We start from the raw sequence: 26,430 nt of genomic DNA on the forward strand, positions 1-26,430 counted from the left end.
TAAAGCACAGCTACTCTCTCAGTAAAATCCATGTTAGCCATTTAGCAACAAAGCTAAAGTCAAGCCCCACCCATGATGCAAATTTGCATCTATTGTGAACTGATATTGACAAAGTTTATTAGTTCAATTATGTTAAAAGCATGTGATCCAAATGGATGGAATTTTTATTTGCAATCAGAATACATAAATTTTATTTGGTTTTCCTAAATATTCTTTTGTTTCCACTTCAGATGAATAACTACAGCTATGGTGAGTGGATGAAGCTACATAAACTAAGACTAAATAAACTAAAAAAAAAAAAATAGTGTAAGGTGTTGTGTGTACCTGTGATGGATTTGACAGTCTCGCTGGACACAGTCTGTCCAATCAGATCATACTGGACCAGACTGGAGGATTCAGGAGGTACCTCCACCGAGTGCTGCGGGCCTTTAGTCCACGTGTAGATCATCTCAGTCTTTGGGTAGGCATCTGATAAACAAGACAGAGCGTCATAACAAGACCTACACCACAAAAGGAGTGTGTGTGTACATATATATGTGCTTTAAGCTAACAATCACACCGTATCTGTGGCACCATATGTATCCCGGTGGAAATGAAAAAGACAGAAATGAGATTAAACAGAGGGTAAATGGAGACGTCCTGCTGCATGCCTCCTGACGCTCACATTTTTTCTCCAGAGAAAAAAGGGCCTCAGGTAAAATGGAAACAAATGAGCCAATTGTTGGCACACTGCTGGAGAACGGCACATCACAGAGGGGGAAAAGATGTTCACATTGAGATTTATGAGCGCAGATTTTGGCACCTTCTGAAAATCTGAGCGCAGTTTGAGATGTTGCTGAGATTGATGTTCTAGTGACACTTGATGCTTATGGTTTTTTGGTAACACTTCAAAATAAAGTCCCAGTAATTAATGTTAGCTTTCTTTATGGCATATTTTTTGACAGTAGTTAAAAATACAACTCACATTAGTTCAGGTCTATTCACCAAATGTAAGTGGTTACATAGTTTGCTTATGTACTTCAAGTATCCCAAATGTTCAATCCAGAGAAAATAAGCATTTCAAGAGTTCACACTTTGCTGGCGATTGATTATAAAGCTTGTTTGGCATGCTCTCCCGAGAGAGGTCCCTGAGCTCATGAGATCCTCGAGCCCGGGGATCTCTCCCGTTTGCAGGGCGAGAGGGGAGTTTGAGCTCAGGTAGATCGAGAACTCCCCTGCTGTAGTAGCTAATGAACGGATAGTGATTGCTCTTTAGAGATAACTACTTACTAGGAGCATGTCTAAGGTGCTGATTTGGATTAGTCAATTAACTTTAGTTACATGTTTTTGGATGGTGGGAGGAAACTGGGGAACCAGGGGGAAACCCACGTGAGCATGGGGAGAACGTGTAAACTCCGTACAGAAATGTTGGCTGGCTTGGTAAGAACTAGAACCAGTGACGTTCTTGCTGTGAGGCAACAGTGCTAACCACTGGGCCATCGTGTCACCCATCTAGGAAAGGAGGAGGAGTAGGTGTGGAAGGGGGGATTCTCCAAACAAATGGAACGTTAGATGGAATGCAGGGTATTTATAGTGGTTTAGGAATCGTCTGATTGGTGAATTGGAAAGATGGACCATAGCCTGTGTGTTAATGCTACACTCTCAGAAATAAAAGGTACGCGAGCGGTCACTGGGGTGTACCTTTTTAAAAGGGGCAAATTTGTACGTAAAGGGTTCATATTGGTTCCCTAAAAAGTGTATATTAGTACCTAAAAATATTAAGAGGAACACTTTTATACTTTTTAGGTACTGATATGTACCCTTGAGGTATTAATATGGACCTTTTAGGCACACATTTGTACCTTTTGAAAAGGTACCACCCCAGTGACAGCTTGCGTACCTTTATTTTAGAGAGTGTATTGACAGCGGGGTACAAGTGTAAAATACGGGAGAATCCTGGGAAAAACGGGAGGGTTGACAGGTTAGTCCCAAACCCCTCCTTAACAGGCTAATCTGCGCTGATTGGTCAGATAACCCAGTCTGTTGGGATTGGTCGATTGTGTTCTGTGAAAAGACACACCCAGCACAGTTAAGAAGTAGTCATCCAGTATAGTGTCCTGGGGCATTAGGACTCACACAGTCCATAGGTTGAGCACCCCCTGCTGACCTAACTAACACCACTTCCGACAGCGACCTCGTATTCCCATGTGGTTTCCCATCATATTGACCAGGATCAGCCCTGCTTAGCTTTACTAAGTAATCAGTCTTGGGCTGCAGGTTAATATGGCTATGACTACATGAAAGCAAATGAAAGTCCTTTCCATTCCACAACAGATTGTTTAGTGAACTATTCTCAACACAATGCCAGTTTGTTCTAAAATAGCCTATCAATTGCTGAAAGATCTGCAGGTAAGCAAATTAACTTTTAATCTTTAAGTCTGTTTGTGATGATTGCCAAACCAGCGTTTAACACTAATAAGCCACCAAGCATTTGAGTGTTTCTAATAAAACCACACACAGATCAGAAGCGTTTGTCTGGGCTGAATATTGCAACCCAAATAAAGGTTTAATCATTCGCAACAGGGTAATTTATTAAACCCACTAAAGCTGAAGAACCTTTCGTAATATGACAAGTAATTATAGCAATTTTAACCCACAAACTTAAAACAAAGCAATTAAGAAAGTAAAAAAAAAACAATTACCAGAAAACAAACTGCGCAAATTGCTATATTGCTTTTTTCTGTTTTGCTCAAACTTATTATATCAACATATCAAGTGCTGTAGGATGGATACATCGTTAGCTTGCAGCTAGCTCTCTGTAACTCTCACATGGTTGCCCACTGAAACTAAGCAGGACTATACCCGGTCAGTACCTGGATGGGAGACCACATGGGAAAGCTAGATTACTGCCGGAAGTGGTGTTAGTGAGACCAGCAGGGGGAGCTCAACCTGTAGTCTGTGTGGGTCCTAACACCCCAGTATATTGATGCAGACTCTATACTGCTTAGCAAGTGCCATCTTTAACAACGAGGTTGTTAAAAATCCCAGGATGCCCTTCGTAAAAGTGTAGGGGATTAATTAGGGTATTTAATTTAATCTGGCCAAATTTGCACACTGGCCTCCTTACCATCCTTATATTATAATTGGCTTCATTATTCTGTCTCCTCCCCACGAATCAGCTGGTGTGTGATGTGTTTTGGCGCAATACGGCTGCCGCATCGTCTAGGTCAAAGGTTGGGCAAACTCAGTCCTGGAGGGCCGGTGTCCTGCAGAGTTTAGCTCCAACTCTAATCAAACACACCTGCTTATAGATTTCTAGTGATCTTGAAGACACTGATTAGGATGTTCACGTGTGTTTGATTAGTGTTGGAGCTAAGCTATGCAGGACACCAGCCCTCCAGGACCGAGTTTGCCCACCCCTGATCTAGGCGGATGAGGAGATTCCCCTCAAAAATGTGTGTAAAGAGCTTTGAGTGTTCAGCGCTAAATAAATTTAAGGAATTATTAATTATTATTGTGTTAAAGTTAACCAGTCACAGCAGTTTTTTTTTATTTATTTTTTTTTTATAAAAAATAAAAAACAGGAGGGTTTACTTTTAAACATTTGAAATACTGCAACTATAGTGGTGCAAAAAATTGCAATTATTATAGACGGACCCGAAGTAACGCCAAATAAACATCTAATGCTGAATTAAAGGCACAGTATGCAATTTTCACCACTAGAGGGTGTGCATTCACAACAAACAAAGATGTAGTTTGATGATGTTGTGAGTGCGCAACCATGGGAGTTGTGGTCTTCATTACATCCTACAAGGCATCCTGCAGAAATCATATTAATGGATGAGCTTAAGTTTCCATGTTTGTTATTAATCAAAATAGACAGGCCACACAGGACACGCTTTGTTTCACTAGTTAAAAACTGCAGATTTCTCTGGATTTATTCCAAACATTTAGATAATTTAAGTAATAAGTATATTCATTCAATCATTGTCATTTGGCTTAGTCCATTATTTATCAGTTGTCGTGGAATGAACCACCAACTATTTCAGCGCATGTTTTAGACGACCTTCCTGCCACAACCCAGTAACTAATGCAGGTATACAAGTTTAGATTTGTCCAGCAGTGGGTTTTTAGTGATGTTTGCATCACCATATGAGGCATAAGAATAGAACGTGTGTCTGGATAGAACTCAGATTTTTGACCACACTTCGTTATTACTCGTCGTTTATTCTTTTTCTGGAAGTTAGAACTTAATTTAGAAAATTATTCATTCATTCATTTTCTTGTCGGCTTAGTCCCTTATTAATCCGGGGTCGCCACAGTGGAATGAACCGCCAACTTATCCAGCAAGTTTTTTTTTTTTTACGCAGCGGATGCCCTTCCAGCCCCAACCCATCTCTGGGAAACATACACACACACATTCACACACACACTCATACACTACAGAAATTTTAGCCTACCCAATTCACCTGTACCGTATGTCTTTGGACTGTGGGGGAAACCGGAGCACAGGGAGGAAACCCACGCAAAGGCAGGAAGAACATGCAAACTCCACACAAAAACGCCAACTGAGCCGAGGTTCGATCCAGCGACAAACTCTGTGCTTAATAAATTAAATTAAATATGTAAGCTAATGGATGTCTTCAGTGGACTGAGTTTCCACCGTTTCCTTATCCACGGAAGTAAAGGAGTAAAGACTAAAAATAAAGTAAAAAGAAAGTAAAGAGGCCGAATGAAGGAGGCTTGTTCTTTATCTTTGCGCGGCAGATGCTCTGTTTAACTGTTTTATCGCTAGTGAAGCCTTCAGTTTTTCTACTTAAGAAGTCCGCCATGTAAATAGCAAGTGTGCCATGACGCGACGCAACTGACTCTTAAAGGGAATGGGAGATGAGACTCTGAAGGGTTAAAAGAATAAACACAACACTGTTAGACCATACGCAGGAGTGCAGAGCGTATTTTTTCCATCCTTAAAATAGCAAGTGTATTCAAACATGCTGTTAATGCTTTTGCGCTATGCACTTTAGACTTTGCGCCTAGATCGTTAAAATAGAGCCCTTCATGCATGATCTAAAAAAAAAAAACGCCCGATCAGAAGACAAACTACAACATTTCTAATCAACCAAAACTTCTCCATCAACAGCTGGCTGGCTAATCCCTTCCATTTATGCTTCACCCAAGGACATAAAAAGTAGTTAATACTTCAATTATACACATCTAAGAACACCACTGTGTCTCCTGAGCTATGAAAGAGCAATCTATGAGCAATAAGTTTTCCTCTGGGTTTGCCTACGCATAGATCTCTGCGTATTAGTCCTCGAGCTTAGGGTCGAACGGTCGCTGCTAAGACACTGATCTTTCCTCGCTGCTGCCCACTTCCACCACTGTGCGTGCCAATCTCGAATCCGAGCCAAGCAGAACAATCATCCTGACACAGAAATCAGATCCGCCGAGATTGTACTCCTGCTCGGAATCAGACGGATTTCATTTATGGAGGAGAAATCCATACATCAAACGGAGAAGAAGAGACTGACTGCGCATTCGGGAGTCCGTCAGCACGATCCCCGCGCTCCTGTCCTCCTTTGAGATCTTCACCATCATCATCTGCCTTAATTCTCTCTGTCTTTTATTTTTAAATCTTCTCCTTGCTGTCTCTTTCTCCATATTTCTGTTTCTGAACCCCCACACACACTGGGAAATAGAGCAGAGGAAGGGCTTCCAAACACCCACCAACAGCCCCATGAAAATAGAAAAAGAAGAGAGAAGGGACAGAGAGACGAGGAGAGTTTTGATCCAAAGTCACGCTGGGCATGGCAGAGCTTTTTTATTTTATTTTAGGGGAAGTGAACAAAACCTAGCGGGACACTGATACATAGGAGTTAACATGGGTATAATTGCAATCTGTGTTTTTGGATTCTTGAAGACTGTTTTTTGAAAGTTCAATCTGTATAAATGTTGCCAGGGTTTTTACTACATGAATAAGAGTGATTGTTTTGTTTTTAAAAGTTCCTAAGTTTTACCATATCTAGTCTTTAGCAACCCATGGTGTCTAACATATAAGAAAATAAGTGCATGGGTTAAAGTGCATCTCATAGCTGCACTTGGGGCATGTTCAAAATTTAAGGGCTGGAAAAACAGCCTGTGAGCCCAGCGCATTTGCTAAAATAAATTGTCTTTATTCTGTTAATAAGTTCCCAATGTATAAACGTTGCGAGGGTTTTTACTATGTGGATAAGAGTGATTGTTTTGTTTTTAAAAAGTTCCTGGGTTTTAACATATCTGGTCTTAAGCGATCCATGGTGTCTAACTTCTGATTTAAAAATAAGTCATCAGGCTTAAGCTCATGGGTTAAAGTGCATCTCATAGCTGCACTTAGGGCATGTTCAAAATTTTAAGGGCTGGAAAAATAGCCTGCAAGCCCAGCGCATGTGCTAAAATAAGTTGTGTTTGTTCTGTTAAGTTATGTGTGTGTTTTGGGCATAAAAGTTCTTAACAGTTCCTACTGTGTAAATGTTGCCAGGTTTTTTTTTTCTACATGTTTTTAAAAGTTCCTAACTTTTACCATATCTAGTCTTTAGCAACCCATGGTGTCTAACATATAAGAAAATAAGCGCATGGGTTAAAGTGCATCTCATAGCTGCACTTGGGGCATGTTAAAAATTTAAGGGCTGGAAAAACAGCCTGTGAGCCCAGCGCATCTGCTAAAATAAATTGTTTTTATTCTGTTAATAAGTTATGTGTGTGTTTTAGACGTAAAAATTTAACAGTTCCTACTGTATAAATGTTGTGAGGGTTTTTACTATGTGGATAAGAGTGATTGTTTTGTTTTTGAAGAGGTTTTAAAAAGTTCCTGGGTTTTAACATATCTGGTCTTTACTGAGCCATGGTGTCTAACATAAGATTTAAAAATAAGACATCAGTCACGAGAAAACGTAAGTATTTTACGTTTTGCCAGTTCAGTGGCTAATTCGTACGAGTTCAGTCGTACCAAATTGTACGATTTTAAAAAGGAGGCGTGGCACCTCCTCCAAACCCAACCGTCATTGGGGGATGAGCAAATCGTACTAAATTGTACAAATTAGATCAAACAAATTTATACGAATTAGCCACTAAATCAAAAAGTTACGAATTGCCGTGAGATTGTGTTGCTTTATTCTGTTAATAAGTTAAAAGTAAAAGTTTTTAACTGTTCCTACTGTATAAATGTTGCCAGGTTTTTTACTACATGGATAAAAGTGATTGTTTTGTTTTATTAAAAGTTCCTACTGTATGAGGATTCCCAGCGTTTTTACTACGTGGATAAGAGTGATTGTTTTGCGTCGGAAAGCGTCCGACGGTAGCGTCAGAAAGCCGCGTGTGTTATTCCGGTCACAAAATGCGGTGATAATCCTACACGAGGTTCAAGTTTGGTTGTGGTGCTAACATGTTTACACTCGATGCAATAGTTTGTTCGATACGAACAAACTGAATAAACAAAGAGCACTGGTCGCTCACTTACCAAATCTGTAGAGACAAGACAATCACCGGCAACTAGAGCTGCGTCTTTATTTAGAAGAGACTACAAGCGAATCCGGATCTCAGCGTTTGCAGATCAGAACAGCTCTCGGGGGAACAATAATCCTCCTTAGACACTCAAGTTATTGTTGTCGAGCGTCGTGTACACTGTTAATCCACACGCGACTCCAGCTGCGCTCTCACAGAGAGAAAATGAAAACAAAACTTCACTGCAGCAAACTATAAAAGCAACACTTCACGCTTGTTTTGCCAACACAACGTGGCGTCTCTGTCGTCTAAACACTGTGACAGTAATGAATGTTAATGAAGTTGCACAATAGAGCGCGCTGATTGGTTTGAACCAAGCTTTACTCATGCATTAATGCAACACACTGTAAGACGTAATAAGACTCACTCTGGCACAGACGTCCACTCTGTACGCTGGAATACAACGCTATTATGTCATAGCTTCAAAATTTTGTTTCAAACCGGAAGTACGAATTGGTTTGAAATAACGCAAAAACAACCAATTTACACTTTTTAGTGAAATATAGGTGTCCTAATAGTGTTTTTAGCAGTGTGGGACACATATACGACTGTCAACAGCTCAAAAAATGTGTTTTGGTGTTTCGTGACCCTTTAAAGTGCAATTTGCAGCGGTTGCCGGTTTTCACCAGCTTATCAAGACCAGCTTATTCAACCTAAACCTGTAGAACAGCAGACAAGTTTTAACATGTTTTTGGTCATTTAAAAACTATAATAAAATAAAACTCTATACTACTACTACTACTACTACTACTACTACAACTACTACTACAACTACTACTACTACTAATAATAATAATAATAAAAATAAAAATAAATAGATAATAATAATAATAATAAATAATTATGTTAATAATTATTATTGTAATAATATAATATAATAACAGCAACATTAATAATAATTAGTATTAATATTATTACTACTACTACTACTAATAATAATATTAATTGTAATGACAATAATAATAATAATAATAGTTAATAATAATAATAATAATAATAATAATAATAATAATAATAATAATAATATTAATAAATATGTTAATAATTATTATGGTAATATAAAATAATAACAGCAATAATAATAATAATAATAATAACTATTATTATTAATATAAGTACTACTACTACTACTACTAATAATAATAATAATAATATCAATAATATTATTAATAATAATAATAATTAATAATAATTAATAAAATATAAGTAAATAAATCAATAATAATAATAATTATAATAACATTAAAAAAAACAACAACAACAGTAATAATAATAATAACAACAACAACAACATCAATAATAATTATAAAAATAATAATAATAATAATAATTTAAGTGACAAAAATGAGTAAAGAAACTTATAATTTTAATCAAATTAAACACTGCAAATTCGAAATAGTATTAAATGCTAAGATTTTATTAGATCACTAGGCAATAGAAAAATTATAAATAGCAAAATGTTTGTGTCAACATATAATAGCGGTCCAAAAACAAAATATTATTCATATATTTTTTTTAATGTTAAAAGAAATTTACTTAAATGAAATAACAAAATAAACATGTTTTTCCACAAATATTAATGTAAATATTTTATGAATAAGTCTGTAAAACATTAAAACATTTTTACCGGTTTGCCCAATGTAATCAGAGCGATCTACTGCACGCACTGCTAAAAAGGCAGTACTTGATGGTGAAATAAGTTAAAATTACATTCGGGTATTCCTTTATGAGAAAAAAAAAACGAAACAAATACACACACAGTTGACAGTCCACAGGTTTAATTTCAGCCCAGTACGTTAGAGATGTGAAAACGCAACTCCTCTCCACAAGGAGAAATGACTTTTTCCCTTCCGCGTGTGTAAATACTGAGCTCATATTCTTAAAACTGAACAAAGAATCTCCATATCAGCAGGACTCTTCGCAACAGTCGGTCAGCAAAAAACGCAAAAACGAAAATGTGGGAGAAAAAAAAAAAAGGGAAGAGAAATCTGAAAAGAAGGCCTAATCTCAAATGGGAATATGTGGCAGGTGGGTAGAGCTCTTTCATAGCGGCTGCTGGGAGATCTGGAGATAAACCAGTCCAGAGAGCTCCATTGTGACATTGTGATGGAGGACGATCTCCACGTTTTTTGGGCGATGGCTGCGCTAATGTGCTGACGGATATCTCTCTCTCTCTCTTTGTCTTATTCTGAATATCCTTGTCCTTTCTGTGGGCCTGAGGGGAAGCATGGAGACAGAGAGCTGTTCGTCCCCTGTAGAGGCGAGAAGGTCAGCACTGATCTCCCTGCTGCCCCCGGACAGTGCAGACCTATAACAGCATTTTACACTCTCCAGTTTGCTCTGTAGTCTCGGATGGCCTTCTCTTGCTCCTGTATTTGTTTACTAGAGATGTTAGATCTTGTAAAGTTAATGAATTTTAAGCCCTGCTGAATTATTAGTATATTTTCCCCCCAATTTTTGCTTAACGAAAAGATGATGTTTCTAGACATGATCGCTTCTAATAACTGATTTCTTTTATCTTTGCCATGATGACAGTGGATAATATTTTACTAGATGTTTTTTTTTAAGATACTTAACTGTTTAATTAGGCAAGTCATTGTGTAATGATGGTCTGTTTTTAGACAATCTAAACAAATATTGCTTAAGAAGGCTAATAATATTGACTTTATTATGGTTTAAAAAATAAGAACTGCTTTTATTCTAGCCGAAATAAAACAAATAAGACTTTCTCCAGAATAAAAAAAAAATATTATAGGAAATACTGTGACAATGGAAACACTATACAAATTTAATATAATTTAACTAATACAAATTTCACATGAGTTTTATTAGTCTGCCTATACAATACAGTGTATACCCTAACCGGCCACTTTATTAGGTACACTTGTCCAACTACTCGTTAATGCAAATTTCTAATCAGCCAATCACATGGCAGCAACTCAGTGCATTTAGGCATGTAATCATGGTCAAGACGATCTGCTGCAGTTCAAACTGAGCATCAGAATGGGGAAGTGACTTAAGTGACTTTGAACGTGGCATGGTTGTTGGTGCCAGACGGGCTGGTCTGAGTATTTCAGAAACTGCTAATCTACTGAGATTTTCACACACAACCATCTCTAGGGTTTACAGAGAATGGTCTGAATGAGAGAAAATATCCAGCGAGCGGCAGTTCTGTTGGCGCAAATGTCAGAGGAGAATGGCCAGACTGGTTTGAGCTGATTTAAAAGGCAACAGTAACTCAAATAACCCCTCGATACAACTGAGGTCTGCAGAAGAGCATCTCTGAATGCAAAACACCTCCAACCTTGAGGCAGATGGGCTACAGCAGCAGAAAACCACACCAGGTGCCACTCCTGTCAGCTAAGAGCAGGAAGCTGAAGCTACAATTGGCACAAGCTCACCAAAATTGGACAATAGAAGATTGGTAAAAGGTTGCGTGGTCTGATAAGTCTTGATTTCTGTAACATTCATCGTGTCAACGCCACGGCCTCCCCAAGTATTGTTGCTGACCATGTCCATCCCTTTATCCCCACAGTGTACCCATCTTCTGATGGCTACTTCCAGCAGGATTACATGCCATGTCATAAAGCGTGAATCATCTCAGACTGATTTCTTGAACATGACAATGAGATCACTGTACTCAAATGGCCTCCACAGTCACCAGATCTCAATCCAATAGAGCACCTTAGGAATGTGGTGGAACGGGATTTTTACATCATGGATGAACAGCGGACAATTCTGCAGCACATGTGTGATGCTATCATGTCAATATGGAGCACAATCTCTAAGGAATATTTCCAGTACCTTGTTGAATCTATGCCATGAAGGATTAAGGCAGTCCTGAAGGCAAAAGTGGACACTTCTCGGTATTAGTAAGGTGTACCTAATAAAGTGGCCGGTGAGTGTTTATTATATACTACTGGTTTGTGTTTTGGACAAAAGCACTAACGCTAGGTTTCCCTGAGCAATTCATTCTGCACTATACTGCATGCAAGATTACAGTAACTGAATTAAAACTGAAATTGCAATATTTTGCTGTGCAGTCGTCAAATCTCCAAGCCTGGGCTGTGTATTTCAGTCTAAAGCATTCCGACCTTTCTTTTAAACGCTTGTAGCTCATGATCTGCTTTCAATGACGCTGCAAGTCCAGTAAATCCATTTTCACATTACTTTCTGCATATGTTTTGCACTCTCACAAGAAACCTGAAGCAAATGCTAAATGTCGAAAGACCCTGTTGAGTAAGATTTTGAATTACAAGGACACAAGACATGTTTTCATAACTCCCTGCTTTACAACCAGGTCAAAACTATGTCATTATACAATTGAATTGGTCCTTGTGCAGCATGGTGGCTCAGTGGTTAGCACTGTCGCCTCACAGCAAGAAGATCTCTGGTTCCAGTCACGGCTGGGCCGGTTGGCATTTCTTTGTGGCGTTTGTTGGGTCCTCCGGTTTGCCTCACAGTCAAAAGACATGCGCTATAAGTGAACTGGTTAAACTAAAATTGCCTGTAGTATACGAGTGTGTGTGTGTGTGTGTGTGAGAATGAGTGAGAATGAGTGAGTGTGTAAGGGTGTTTCCCAGTCCTTGGTTGCGGCTAGAAGGGCATCCACTGCATTAAACATATGTTAGAATAGTTGGCGGTTCATTCCACCGTGGCAACCCCTGAATAAGGATTACGCCAAAGGAAAATAAATTAATGACTGAATTTGTCCTCGTAAACCTCCTAAGTACACACTCACACACACACACACCACACACACACACACAATCCTTGTATAATCTATTCTGTTCTCAGTATGAATTGTGTCGTCATCTGACAGTGAGGAGAGAGTGAAATCCATTTTTAAAGAAGGGATTATTTCAGTAAGGCTTCATAAGAAATGTTCTCCTCTTCGCTCCAAACGCGTCAAATAAACTGCCATGTTCTCAAACACTGTCTCAGATCATGCTTTCAGTGTTTTGCGGGATGAAAGGAAATGAGCATGTATAAAGTATAATCCTCACAGCTGCCGAACTTCAGCGGACAGGAGTGGCCGTCCATCGGGAAATTCACCAGTCGCATCGGGCATTCGGCACTTATTGTCAACCTGTGGGGGAGAAAACAACAGTTGAAATGAGCTGATTAATTACTTTCAGCTAATTAAAAAAAAAAGAACTACGGTTCAGATTTGTGAAATGATCTGATATGATTTTTTTGGGTGGCCATTGTCAATATTTACATGTGTACACAGAGAATATGTAATAAAACAATTATGTATTGATGTAAACTGTGTATTGAAAATAGATAACATTAACCTATTCACACATTATCTATTAATGCACTATTTTTAAATCCACGTCAGCCCAGTAGATGACACATATGGTCATGTAGTTCTCAGTTGTTATTTTAGTTGTCAAGTATGGCATCAAACTCCACCTAAAGTCTTGCGATCATGGATCGGAAAATAACTTGCGCAAAAAAAAAAAAAAAAAATAATTGACATTGCATGTAAAATTACACCGCGCAAAAATAAAAACTATACACATCACAATAATATTAAATATTACATTTATAACAATATCAACTGCAACATTCTCGCACAATACACAGCTGATTCAGTTGTTGCCTAGTGACAAAAAAATAAATAAAAATATGCACCGCGCTTCTTTTTTCTTGTCAACAAAAATGCTGCGCCTCACGTTTTTGGTACGGAAAAGTGCATTGGGTGTGAACAGGCCCTAAATAAGTTGTGTCTACACTGTAAAAATGATTGCTTAATCTTTTTAGTTAAATTAAAGTGTAACATTTCTAGTCATCTAAAACGGTCTACAAATTTTCGGTTAAACATTGTATAACTTAATAAATTTAGTTGGAAGCTGATTAACTTCTTAAAATTATTTAAAATCAACATTAAAATATTTGTTGTCTTGACTTTTTGTACAGTGTATAGCATTGTGTTTTCTGTATCATAAAATTACTGGTGTAACCAATCAAATTGAACAATCGTTTAAACACAACGTATGGATTTTTTAGACCGCCCTTTTTTAGATCCCTTTCCCACAACTGTTTCTATAAAACACTTTGCATTCAGCAGACGCTTGGCAACACGGTTTGTCCTCTATTCATGGTGCATTTTTCAAACATTTGTTCCACCAATTGAGCTATGTCAAACCCAAATTGTTACATAGATTAAAGGACACAATATAACATGTCTTAAGCTGCGTCACACTGGGCTTTTCTTCCCATTGACTTCCATTCATACGCACGCGAATGCGTCAGACCGGAAACGCAGGGTCATGTGTCAAGTTTCGCTGGTTGCTGCGGTGCAAAGTTCAAGCTTGGTGAACTCTGACCTGTGAAATCGCATCACTTGACTGCGTGAGACCAATCAAGGATCAAAACATGACATCTCTAGACAGAAATTTAAAACTTGGAGCTATCGCTCACTTTTTTTATGTTGTCTGATAAGTTTGTTTAATCTCGCCCCGTTTATCGTATGCTCAAACTCTAGTGTGACCGCAGCTTCACTTATGTTAAAGGAACTATTATAGTAAATAATTCAATTGACCCTTCGCTAAGCCACACCCAAAAACCGCCACCCACCAATCGTGACTTAGCAACTGTAGCTACGTGCAGGAGCTCTGTCAAACTTTCAAGCGAGTGCATATGGATTGTGCAAATCTGATACCTGGTATCCTTAAAGTTTGGACGGGATGGTGGAATTTTTTTCCCTTTTCAAAACCAAAAACCCAAGAGGGGAAATGCCAGCATGGATCAAGCTGTGTGAGGGGCGCTAAAGGATCGGACAGAAGTAAATTTTTGTTTTACCCTAAACAGACCTAAACTGTGTTTTCTACATAAATACAAAGCAGGTTACTGTATGTTTCACAGCTATCTCTTTTTTTTTTTTTTTTTTTGCTCGATATTATTGGTAATGCGGTCACGGTTGCAGGTTTGTGCGCTCTTCCGGAGTGTCTGTTTGATCATGTGGGTTTGTTTTGTTTTTGTGGCCCACGTGTATTTGTTTTGGTCACATGTCATGACAGGTACTCAGCTGGATTGATTGTTCGCCAGCTGATACTCATTATCGTGCCTATATATGTGCTACGTGTTCAGTGTTCATTGTCAGTTCGTTACGTGTGCTTATGGTGCTTCTTGTCTGTGCTTAGGACCGGAGGAGTTTTTACTTGACCCTGTTTTCTGTAGTGGTGGGCAAAGCGAGGCTTCGTGAAACACTGAAACTATCGAAGCAAATGTGTCGAAGCTTCGAAACGTTTCGAAACACCACTCTACGGTGACACCTAGTGGTCATTTTATTTGTATTTCACTGAAACAGCTTCAGCAAAGAACAGTTGAGCAAATTAGGGTATGAAATCCCACTTTGTAGCCTTGAATCTGCAAATGGTTTAGTTGAGCGGTTAGAGTTCGTGACCGCCATGTGGGAATAATGGGTTCTAATCCAGACTGAAACAGTTATTTTGAAATGCTTTAATACCAGTTGGTAATGCTTTGTTATTGTGTCGTTTTGTTTCAACATTGCTCTGACATACGAATAAACACCTTGTAAATAAATTTGTATTGTTTTGTTCATAAAACAGGGTTGTTGCTAGGTCAGATACAGTTGTGGCCAGAAGTTAACAATAATTACTTATATTATTAATTAAATTTCCCATTGTATTTTATTAACGTCTATCCAAAACCTAAACCCATCACAGTACTGTAAAAATATGAATTATTGTTTTACAGTGTTACAAAAATGATGCTAAATTGATGGCATATCCGCAGCTGTATCCTATCTAGACTACACCATAAAACAGTAACATGGTTAAAATATATAAAATCAAGATTTTGGAGTATTTGGACTAGTCGGGATTCGAACCCAAAATAAATTTGAAACACAGTAATGTAATGCACACGCACGGTCCACTAAGCCATACAAGACACAGTTGACAACTTGATCATGACAGTCAAATGCAGATTCTGCGGGTCTTGAAACGCCTTTGAAATGATCAATGCTTTGAATCGCTTTAGTCACGTGACCAAGTGTTTCGAAACACTTTAGTCACGTGACCTGGGTGTTTCGGATCATGCTTCGGTGCAGTGTTTCGAAACACTTGCGCTTCGGGATCTCGACACTGTGTCGAAACGTCAGTTTCACGTCAGCCATCCTTAGTTTCCTGCCTGATTCCTGCCCTGTTTCTCCAAGTTCTAGCACCGCACTCACTCCTTTCTTTTGTTTTGACTTTGTTAATAAATTGTTATTTGTATCACTCGCACTTGGATTCCCCAGAACATTATTTACGTGTGACAAATGCTCCATTTAAGCCTTTGCAATAGTAACTATAATCATACTAATAGCAAATAGGTCATAATGACATGAGTTATTAATCCGACATATACGAATCTGCAAATCTGTTGCTAACTTTACTGAACTTCATATTTCCATCTGCTTCAAGCTACGAATATTTAAAATTACAAATCAACAGAACAAAACCGAGATATGATGACAAACTGAGCACTTGCGATAAATACACTTTACCCGCAGCTGTTTATCATTAATTTATGAAGAGCACACAAACATACTGACAGTATTAAGTAACTTACTGTACGTTGTTATGGGTCAAAGATGCTAATATTCAGCACAAATCCATCAGTTCCCCTTTCTGGCTGTTCTTTCTATGAATGAATGATGTAGAAGCAGCGTCCATGCGTGTTTCCTCGTCGATTAGTAACGCTATTTTTCATTGCACATAATACTCTAACAGGCTTTTTGGCTAAAAATTTATTTAATTTGTTATTATTAGACTATTTGTAAATGTCACCTCTCCTGCTGAGCATGAGCTAAGCTACTGAATGGTCAGCGTATGAGGCGGCTAGGCTAAGCTAGCTTCAATTTTGATTGAATTATTTTCTAATCGTTGCCTATTATGTCGTGAATATATGAATATACCCCTGTAATGCATACTGCAGTCCTTTTTTGTCTGGCTTTCTCAGATATTTCACCTGTTCGCCAAAATTGACTTATTATATCCCTGGCAATGTCTGACACCATCGCACACACATTGTAAAAGCCATGCAAGGCACGAAAGCTTGACAGGCATAGCAACAGCAACCAAGAACGGCAAGGCTTAGCGAAGGGTCAATAGACTGATTTCACGCGGCCGGCATTTTCAAAAGCGAAATCGACGCTGCGGTGGGAAGAAACCCGGAAGTATCATTGGGAGTCACATAGGAATGTTGTGTACCTGGCTGTATATCTTATCAGCAAAGATAAAGTGACACAAATTTATCATTTCTCCACCTTCCTGGTGACCCGAAGGTCCATTCTAAATTAATGGTGAATGTAAAAAGGGATATCAGAGCTTATTTTAGCTAAGTTAAGGGAAATGGCACTGGTTAGCTAACGTTTTCTTTCCCAAACACACGGTTTTAGATGCCATTTATCAAACTCGAGTTAATAAACTGATTCTTTTCAATGATATTAAAGTGATGGTTACACCATTTCTGCATTTTGAAATCTCGGCAACAGCTGGAGGTTTGTAGTACACGGCATGTTACTGCAATGTTTACAGTGCTGGTTCCGGGTTTCTTACCACCGCAGCCTCGCTTTGGTTCTTTAAAACGGCGGCCGCGTGAAATAAGCCTAGTGCTCATATTTCAGGCTAGTTACATACTGATATATCAGCTATCTATACATTGGTCAAAGACTTGCTCCTTTGTTTGTTCTGTAAAAAACCCATCCACCTACTAGTATTGTAGGATTAGCCACAGGGCCGAGTTTAAAGCATCAACAGCCTGCCATTCTCCACTAAACACAAATGTTGTTTTGCAAAACCAATAAAAGAGGATCCAGGAACACATCCTACTTGGCATAAACAACGGTCACCCACCAGCAAAACAGCCTGCCAAGTCATTTCAGCATAAACGGGAATCAGGACTGGACGGATGCACGGCCGTACCTCATAGTGTACAGGATGGTGCCGTTCTTCATGATTCGGAAGAGTCTGTTGGGCGCCGTCATGTTGTGAGCCACGGATCTCTTGCCGTTTCTGAAGAAAGTGTCGGGAGTCCAGACTTTGGTCACCATCAGGTTATTCAGCCGGAGGATCTCCACGGGGCCTTCATACCGCAGTCGCCGATCCACCCACGTCTGGCGGAAGAACACGTCCATGGTGTACTCCTGGAGGAAAACGCAGATGTAGAGGAGTCAGAATACGACAATATTGTCATTTTTTTTCGCTTGTTGTGGAACTTCCGATTCGGTCACCTATGGGAAAAATGACTAGGAATAATAAATGGTAAAAAAAAGGGTCAAACTGCTTGCTCTACAAACATGTTCATGACTATACATAAAAAGTAGAATAATATTGTAACGAGGAGCCTGACACAGAGGGATCCATTTGCAGTATTTAATAGACACAGTTCAATCACATTCATACAATACGCACTTAAGTGCGAACTCACATTAACAGTATGCAATAGTGGTCGAGGGGCTGGCGGCTGACAGACACAGTGTGTTATAACAGGCATGGATCAATGGCAGGCGGCGTGGTTCAGAGTCCAGATATCAGGCGTGGGTCAACTCAGAGTCAGAAACAGTCCGGGGTTATACACAGGAGATCAGGCAAGGGAATAATGCTCGGAGATGTTAGCCGTGGCAGAACAAGACTTCGCACTGAACTGGTGTTTGAGCGTGGCTTGTAACAGGTGGCGTGGGTCGTTAACGGGATTCAGATCAGGTGTGTGCGCAATCAGTTTAAGTGGATGATGTAATGCTAAAAGTCCGAAGATGGTGGCCTCTGCTGGCCAGCGAGGGGAATGACTGGGACCGAGTCGGTGACAAATATCATAAAAAATATCAGTTTACAACAGCAAGTAGCATAACCAGCTGTTCTGAGCATCAAAAAAATGAATAGAAGTAAATGAGATTGGAAGTCTTGAGCCAAAAAGACTCCATTGGCTGCGCCCATTCATACATAAAGAAGTTCAATATAGTATGGACAAAATTCTGATGGCCGAGAGATCTCAACAGTGTAACTTAAGAAAACACGTGCTAATAGAAAATACAACACATGGAAATGGCACGAACCACAATGGAAATATTTTAAGGGAAGAGACTGAAAAAGGTGACAGAGTTGGTTGGGATTTGCTTAGTGTGCAGCGACTGTAACGCCTGGGTTCATCACAGGAAGGCACAGGATGGCAGGATTATCAAAACACGCAGATTTATTAACAATCACGTACATGGATGAACACAGGAAGAACATGGAGTGAAAGCAGACATCAACAGAGAGAATACCGGACCAGGACTGAATGAAACTAAGGGGTATAGATACACATAAACATGATGACAATAGCTATGTTTCCATCCACCTATTTTATGCGCATTTTGCAACTCGATATAAAAAAACCAGTTGATGGAAACGCCATGATCCGCATAAATTTTGAAAATGCGCATAAAAAACTTATGCGCCTAACTGGGTAGGATAAACTTTTTATTCGATAAGAAAAGATGCACATAAACTGCGATGGAAACATTTTTACCGCACAAACTCCAGCATGCGCATTAAAAAAGGTCATGTGATTTTGTTGAAAGAGATCATGTGATGCTTAAAATGTGTGTGTATGGATAAAACGTCAGGCTGAGCACATTACAAAACATCTGAAATGTTATTTTGGTCATTATAAAACGCCTTCCAATTTCAGTATTAATGTTATTATATTATTAATGACCTCCAGAATCAAGAGCGCCTGTGCTCCCCGTCTGACACCTTCAAACGCCACTGCGCGCTCACTGCTTGTCAGGATTGTCTTCTGAGGCGCATTCATTTAAAAAAGATTGATGCAGCTTCTCCTACTTTTTCTGTAGGAAAACTTACTTTTTTTTTTTTACTGTACTTTTTCTCCTAGTTTTTACTGTTGATATTTGGCGCCAATCAGGAAGTGACGATTTTTTTCGCTTTGACTCGTTGGATGGAAACGATGCTTCATTCGCACAACTTTTATGCGATAATCGAGTTTTGCGCATAAAGTTTATTCGCATATTTGGATGGAAACATAGCTACTGATTACACACAGAGATGAACACAGGTGAAGGTGAAGGTGAAAGGAACACATGGTGGAGGTCACATGATGAAAACACACACACACACACACACACAAGGACGACAGGTTGTGACAGTGACTATTGGTCAGTGAAGATTTTAGTTTTTTTTAACACCTTGATTACATGATTTTATTTTATTTTATTGTCTTTTGCACATTATTAGCCTAAATAAACTGAGGATTAACAGTGAATTGCTATTAAGTAAGACAGCTACATTTTCTTGATATCCTTTGCTAAATATAATTTCAGGGTTAATGAGAATAAATTCGCAATGCTTCACTTGATAAAATGAGATTTTAAATTGTTCAGGACATTTTAGTTGACAAATGATGGAGAGCACAATATAATACAAATACACCATGCTAACTTTAATAAAAATAAATAAATAAACAAATTGAGCAATAAATACATAAATTAAGAAATTATTTCATAAAATTTTAATTTAAAAAATGTGTTAAAAACTACAAAATTAAAAGAATCGTAAGTCAAAAAACACAATTCTTAAGTTTTTTGGGGGACAACTTAATTGTTTTGTGTTCAATGCACTTAAATTTGTAAAAACAATTAGGTTAACTTAATCGATTGTTTTTTTTTTTTTTTTTTTTACAGTGTATTACTTTTTTTACCTAAATGTGCTTTTGTTGTGAAAATTTGCAGTGCATTTTCTATTTGTGTTTATGGTGTGAGGATTTGCAATAGAAGTTCTGTCAAACTAATGAAGATGCTTTCTTAATTTGCTGGTGTTTTCCTATTTGTGTGTGTTTTTTCTTAAGCTACAGCAGAATTTTTAGAAATAGTATAAACAGTATATTGTTTTATATTATCATATATATATAAATCATATTATTGCAAAATACATTGTTTACGGTAATACTTTTGAGAAAAACATGAATAACCAGCCTGATCTCAAAGTCCCCATTTTATGTTTTTTTTTTTTTTAGTTTAGTGACTAATTCGTACAAATTCGTACAAGTTTAGTCGTACGAAAATGTAGGATTTTTTTAAAAGGAGGCGTGGGACCAAACCCCACTCCTTAACCCAATCATCATTAGCTATGTTTCCATCCACCTATTTTATGCGCATTTTGACTATGTGAATAAAAAAATCGGTTGATGGAAACGCTAAGATGCGCATAAATTTTGAAAATGCGCATAAAAAACGTATACGCATAACTGAGCAGTATAAACTTTTTATGCAATAAGAAAAGGTGCACATAAACTACGATGGAAACACTTATACCGCACAAACTTCAGCATACAAAATTTTGTAAACAAAATCATACGAATTCATACGAATAAACCAGTAAGTTACGAATTGTGAGTTGAGATACTGTTGGAATAACAGAATCATGAAAAAGTACAATATTTACATTTAGCATTTTATTTATCAACATTTTATGTTGGGCCTTTAATCACTAGTTTCTGAATAGGGTTTTATAATAATATTTATTATATAATTACAAAGATTTGCCCTGAAGTTCTAAATAAAGTGAGAAATATGATCACTTATGAATGACTACATTTTCAAATATATACTATAAAATGTAAAAAAATTAAAATAAATAAATTAATTAATAAAGTTGTTTACATGGGATTAGACCTGCACGATTCTGGCTAAAATGAGAATCGCGTTTTTTTTTTTTTTTTTGCCTAAAATAAAGATCACGATTTTCTCACGATTCTGGAGATGTAAAATAAAGGTTAATGTGAGTGGGCTGTTATTATTGTTATTCTCAAACATGTGGTAAAACAGCAATAGGCTTTGTGTAGCTGTACTCTTGGTTAAAATGCTACATTTTGTATAGACTTTGAATGGTGGACTTAAACAGACTTTAGATTTGTCCTGGTCATTAATGCTGATGATAATTCTGATGTAAAATTATTGTGTAATTGTGTCAATCTGTAATTTTCTGCTTAAAATTTGTCACTGATGTGATTTTCGTGAATACAGAAGAGAAGACTGGGTGGGTATTTTTGCATTTCGGCGGGTTTTGGATACTTTTTGGGCTGGAATCAGTCAGCTACATCTGGCAAAACTATAAGCGCTTTCGGTTTCATTTTCACTGCTAAGAGCATGTCACTTCTCGCGCGGCTCCCAAATGATCACTCTGTGCCAAAAACTGAATGTTATTTACATCTTTATCACCTGTTATTCACAGCCTGTGCAGGTTCTGTTCACTAAAGCAGACTTTATGTAGCGTCTCTCTGACAGGGACATGTCTGTTACTAGATTAATGGAATTTAATTAATGAAAATATTTAGTTTTTGCGAGCAGGAAAAAAAGTAACATTTTAGAACTTCAGCGGAATGAACCGCCAACTATTCCAGCTTATGTTTTACTAAGCAGATGCCCTTCCAGCAGCAACCCAGTACTGGGAAACACCCGTACACTCTCATTCGCGTGCGCGCACACACTCAAACACTACGACCAATTTAGTTCATACTTAGCTGATGATTGATTATAAAGCTTGTTTGGCATGCTCTCCCAGAAGAGAGCACTGAGCTCCTAAAATCCTCGAGCCCAGGGCTCCCTCCCTTTTGCAGGGCGAGAGGGGAGTTCGAGCTCAAGTACATCTCGAGAACTCCCCTGCTGTAATAGATAGTGATTGCTCTTAAGAGATAACTACTTATTATAGTGCTGATTTTGATTAGTCAATTAACTTAAGTTGCAGGTTTTCAGACGGTGGGAGGAAATTAGGGAACCCGGGGGAAACCAACGTGAACATGGGGGGAAACGTGTAAACTTCGCACAGAAATGTTGGCTGACTTGGTAAGGACTAGAACCAATAACGTTCTTGCTGTGAGGCAACAGTACTAACCACTGGGCCACTGTGCCACCCATCTAGGAAAGCAGGAGGGGTAGGGGTGGAAGGGGGGATTCTTCAAAATGAAGACGGCTGTTATATGGAACTTAGGGTATTTATAGTATCTAAGGAATCGTCAGATTGGTGAATCATAAATTGGATAATGCAGTACCGACTGCAAGCAATCATAAGCATGTGATCCTCTAGAAATTAGTTTATAAATAAACTTCACTTATTTAATTCACCTACACTAAAAAAGGTGTTTGAAAATTGATGCAAATAATTTGTGTTGAATTTTAACAAACAAATTAAATTTAGTAATGTTTAACTCAATCTGTTTGTTTAAATTAAGGCCACATAAATTGTTTACAACCACTTAGCTTAAAAAAAAAAAAAACTAAATTTTTTTCAGTGTATAGCGCATGTGTTTTGACTGTGGGTGAAACCGGACCACATAAAAGAAACCCACACCAACACAGGGAGAACACGCAAACTCCACACAGAAACGCCAACTGACCCAGCTGGGACTCGAACCAGCAACCTTCTTGCTGTGAGGTAACAGTGCTAACCACTGAGCCACCGTGCCGCCCTATATTGATTACACATACTGTAAAATAAAACAAAACAAACTGCTTTCTATGCATTATTATATAACTGCAGGTTGTACTATTCCAGGTGGCAGTCTGAGCTAAACACTGTGCGTCTGGTCACATTTAGCGCTGTTGTGCTCTTTTGAGATGTGCTGAACTTCTCTCAGTTCTCAGGGGAAAATCCCTGCTGAAATTGTTGACTCAATCACATTTTTTTTCCCTCAAATCTCTACCACACGATGCTTGATTCACTCTGACTAAGCAGATAACAGCACCTCGCATTGATCTAAATGGCACACTGGCTGAATTATTTATTTTAATAACACCTCAGCGGACAGATACGACACTTTAAAAAACAGCTGCTCACAAACATGTACAGTTGAAGTCAGAATAAGTAGCCCGCCTAAATTATTAGCCCTTCTGTATATTTCTTTCCCCTAAAAAATTTCTGTTTAAAAATTTTTTTTCCACACATTTTTAACACATTTCTTAACATAATAGATTGTATAACTTATTTCTAATAACTGATTTCTTTTATCTTTGTCATGATGACAGTACATATTAATTTATTCTGTATTTTTCAAGACACTTATATACAGCTTAAAGTGACATTTAAAAGCTTAACTTGGTAAATTAGGAAAGTTAAGATAATTAGGCAAGTCATTGTATAACAGGGGTTTGTTCTATAGACTATTAAAGCAAAAATATTTATTAAAAGGGCTAATAATATTGACCTTATAACTCATTCATTAATTTTCTGCCACTTTTCCGGGGCCGGGTCGCAGGGGCAGTAGTCTTAGGAGAGAACCCCAGACTTTCCTCTCCCCAGACACTTCCTCCCGCTCCTCCAGTGGGATCCAGAGGTATTCCTAGGCCAGCCGAGAGACATAGTCCCTTTAGCGTGTCCTGGGTCTTCCCCGAGCCCTCCTACCGATGGGACATGCCTGGAACTCCTCCCTAGGTAGGCGTCCTTTGAGCATCCGAAACAGATGCCCGAGCCACCTCAGCTGACTTCTCTCGATGTGGAGGAGCAGCAGCTCGACTCTGAGCTCCTCCCGGGTGTCAGAGCTCCTCACCCTATCCATAAGAGTGCGCCCAGCCACCCTTCGAAGGAAACTCATTTCGGCCGCTTGTATCCGAGATGTTGTCCTTTTGATCATGACCCAAAGCTCATGATCATAGGTGAGAGTAGGAATGTAGATTGACTGATAAATCGAGAGCTTTGCCTTTTGGCTCAGCTCCTTCTTCACCACAACAAACCGGTAAATCGACAACATTATGGCTGCCACTGCACCAATCAGCCTGTCAATCTCACGTTCCATCCTTTCCTCACTTGTGAACAAAACCCTGAGATACTTAAACTCCTCTATCTGGGGTCTTTCCTCCTACCTAGAGACCGTATGTCTTGGACACTTGGGTAAAGAGAGAGGCAGAGCTGTCAACTGATCACCACCTGGTGGTGAGTTGGACCTTAAAATGTTTTTTAAAAAAATTAAAAACTGCTTTTATTCTAGCTGAAATAAAACAAATACGACTTTATCTATATAAAAAAAATTATAGGAAATACTGTGAAAAACTCCTTGCTCTGTTAAACATCATTTGGGAAATATTTGTAAAAGAAACTAAAATTCACAGGAGAGTGAAAAATCTTGAGTTCAGCTGTACATGTACACAAACACACTGATCCACAAACCCAACTTGTTCACACACACAATCATAAACATCTCCGAAAACTCACCATCTCCACGTCAGAAACTGGGCCAAAACTCGTGACGTAAATATCCGTCTTCACTTCCGTCACTGGACCTAAACAAACACAGGAATCAATAGAAATACATTACTACACTGAAAATAAATTAATCATAATGAAGTTGATTACTGATTCTTTGTAACCTTTTAATTTTATTACACTTACAGTTGAAGTCAGAAATATTAGCCCCCCCTGAATTATTCGCCCCCCTCTTTATTTTTTTCCCCAATTTCTGTTTAACAGAAGCCGGACCACCTTTAGAGGTCAGAGGGGTGAGGTTTACCTACATAGCACTTCACTAGCTGGCCTCTGCTATGCTCACTCCCCTAAACCTCACTCCCATCCCGGGTCACGGCACCAATGTAATCCTGCCGACCCTAGACTACCCAACCCGCTCCAAACTGGGATCGAACTAGCGACTCTCCGTATGGCCATCGGTTGCTCTAACAAGGACGTGAAAGACCATGACCTATAGTATCTGTTACTAGAGCACCTTTAGAGGTCAGAGGAGTGAGATTTACCTGCACAGCACTTCACCTCCATTACACTCACCCCCCTTAAGCTCACTCCCATACAGGTCATGGCACCAATGTAACCCCATCAGTCCTAAACCACCCAACCCACTCCGAGCTGGGATCGAGCTAGCGACTCTCTACATGGGAGTTGGTTGCTCTAACAAGGACGCTAAAGACCATAGCCTGTAGCGTCTGTCGCTAGAGCACCTTTAGAGGTCAGAGGAGTGAGATTTACCTGCACAGCACTTCACTAGCTGGCCTCTGCTACACTCACTCCCCTAAACCTCACTCACATACCGGGTCACGGCACCAATGTATTCCTGCCGACCCTAGACTACCCAACCTGCTCCAAACTGGGATCGAATTAGCGACTCTCCGTATGGCAGTCGGTTGCTCTAACAAGGACGAGAAAGACCATGGCCTCTAGCATTTGTCGCTAGAGCACCTTTAGAGGTCAGAGGAGTGAGATTTACCTGCACAGCACTTCACTAGCTGGCCTCCATTACACTCACCCCCCTTAACCTCACTCCCATCCGGCTCATGGCACCAATGAAACCCCATCAGTCCTACACTACCCAACCCACTCCAAGCTGGGAGCGAGCTAGCGACTCTCTGCATGGGAGTCAGTTGCTCTAACAAGTACGCTAAAGACCATAGCCTGTAGCGTCTGTCGCTTAAGCACCTTTAGAGGCATGATTAAGTACAACTCAAAAACAATGGCAGATGTCCACACGTGTGTATTATGGTATTTACTGTACTACTGGTCTCGCATGCAGAACACGTTTTAAAAACGCAAAGGAAAAACTCTGAAAAGCATTGTTATATGGTACATCATTGTCTTATAAACATCCAGCCTCATCTCACGATGAAACATAAGTATTTTACGTTTTGTCAGTTTAGTGGCTAATTCGTACGAATTCGTACAAGTTCAGTTGTATGAAAATGTACGATTTTAAAAAGAAGGCGTGGCATCCAACCCCACCCCTAACCCCAACCCCAACCGTCACTGGGTGATGAGAAAATCGTACTAAATTGAACAAATTAGATTGTACGAATTCATACGAATTAACTACTAAATCAAAAAGTTACGAATTGCCGTGAGATTGCGTTGAAACTTCCCTTAAAATATGCGCAAAATCAAAACTTACTATGTTTTTTTCTGCTAC

At 38.9% G+C, this 26,430-nt stretch overlaps 1 protein-coding gene across 1 annotated transcript in view; it reads right to left on the reverse strand.

Moving 5' to 3' along the window:
* The window catches only part of gabra4 (gamma-aminobutyric acid type A receptor subunit alpha4), a 75,946-nt gene that overhangs the window by 41,963 nt on the left and 7,553 nt on the right, over positions 1-26,430 (reverse strand). Inside the window, 4 exon segments of the mRNA NM_001017822.1 lie at positions 325-468; positions 12,525-12,607; positions 17,460-17,680; positions 24,738-24,805. Of these exon segments, the coding sequence (NP_001017822.1) occupies positions 325-468; positions 12,525-12,607; positions 17,460-17,680; positions 24,738-24,805 (516 nt within the window).

Source organism: Danio rerio, chromosome 14 (assembly GCF_049306965.1).
Source record: "Danio rerio strain Tuebingen ecotype United States chromosome 14, GRCz12tu, whole genome shotgun sequence".
In the NCBI taxonomy this organism is placed as follows: Eukaryota; Metazoa; Chordata; class Actinopteri; order Cypriniformes; family Danionidae; genus Danio; species Danio rerio.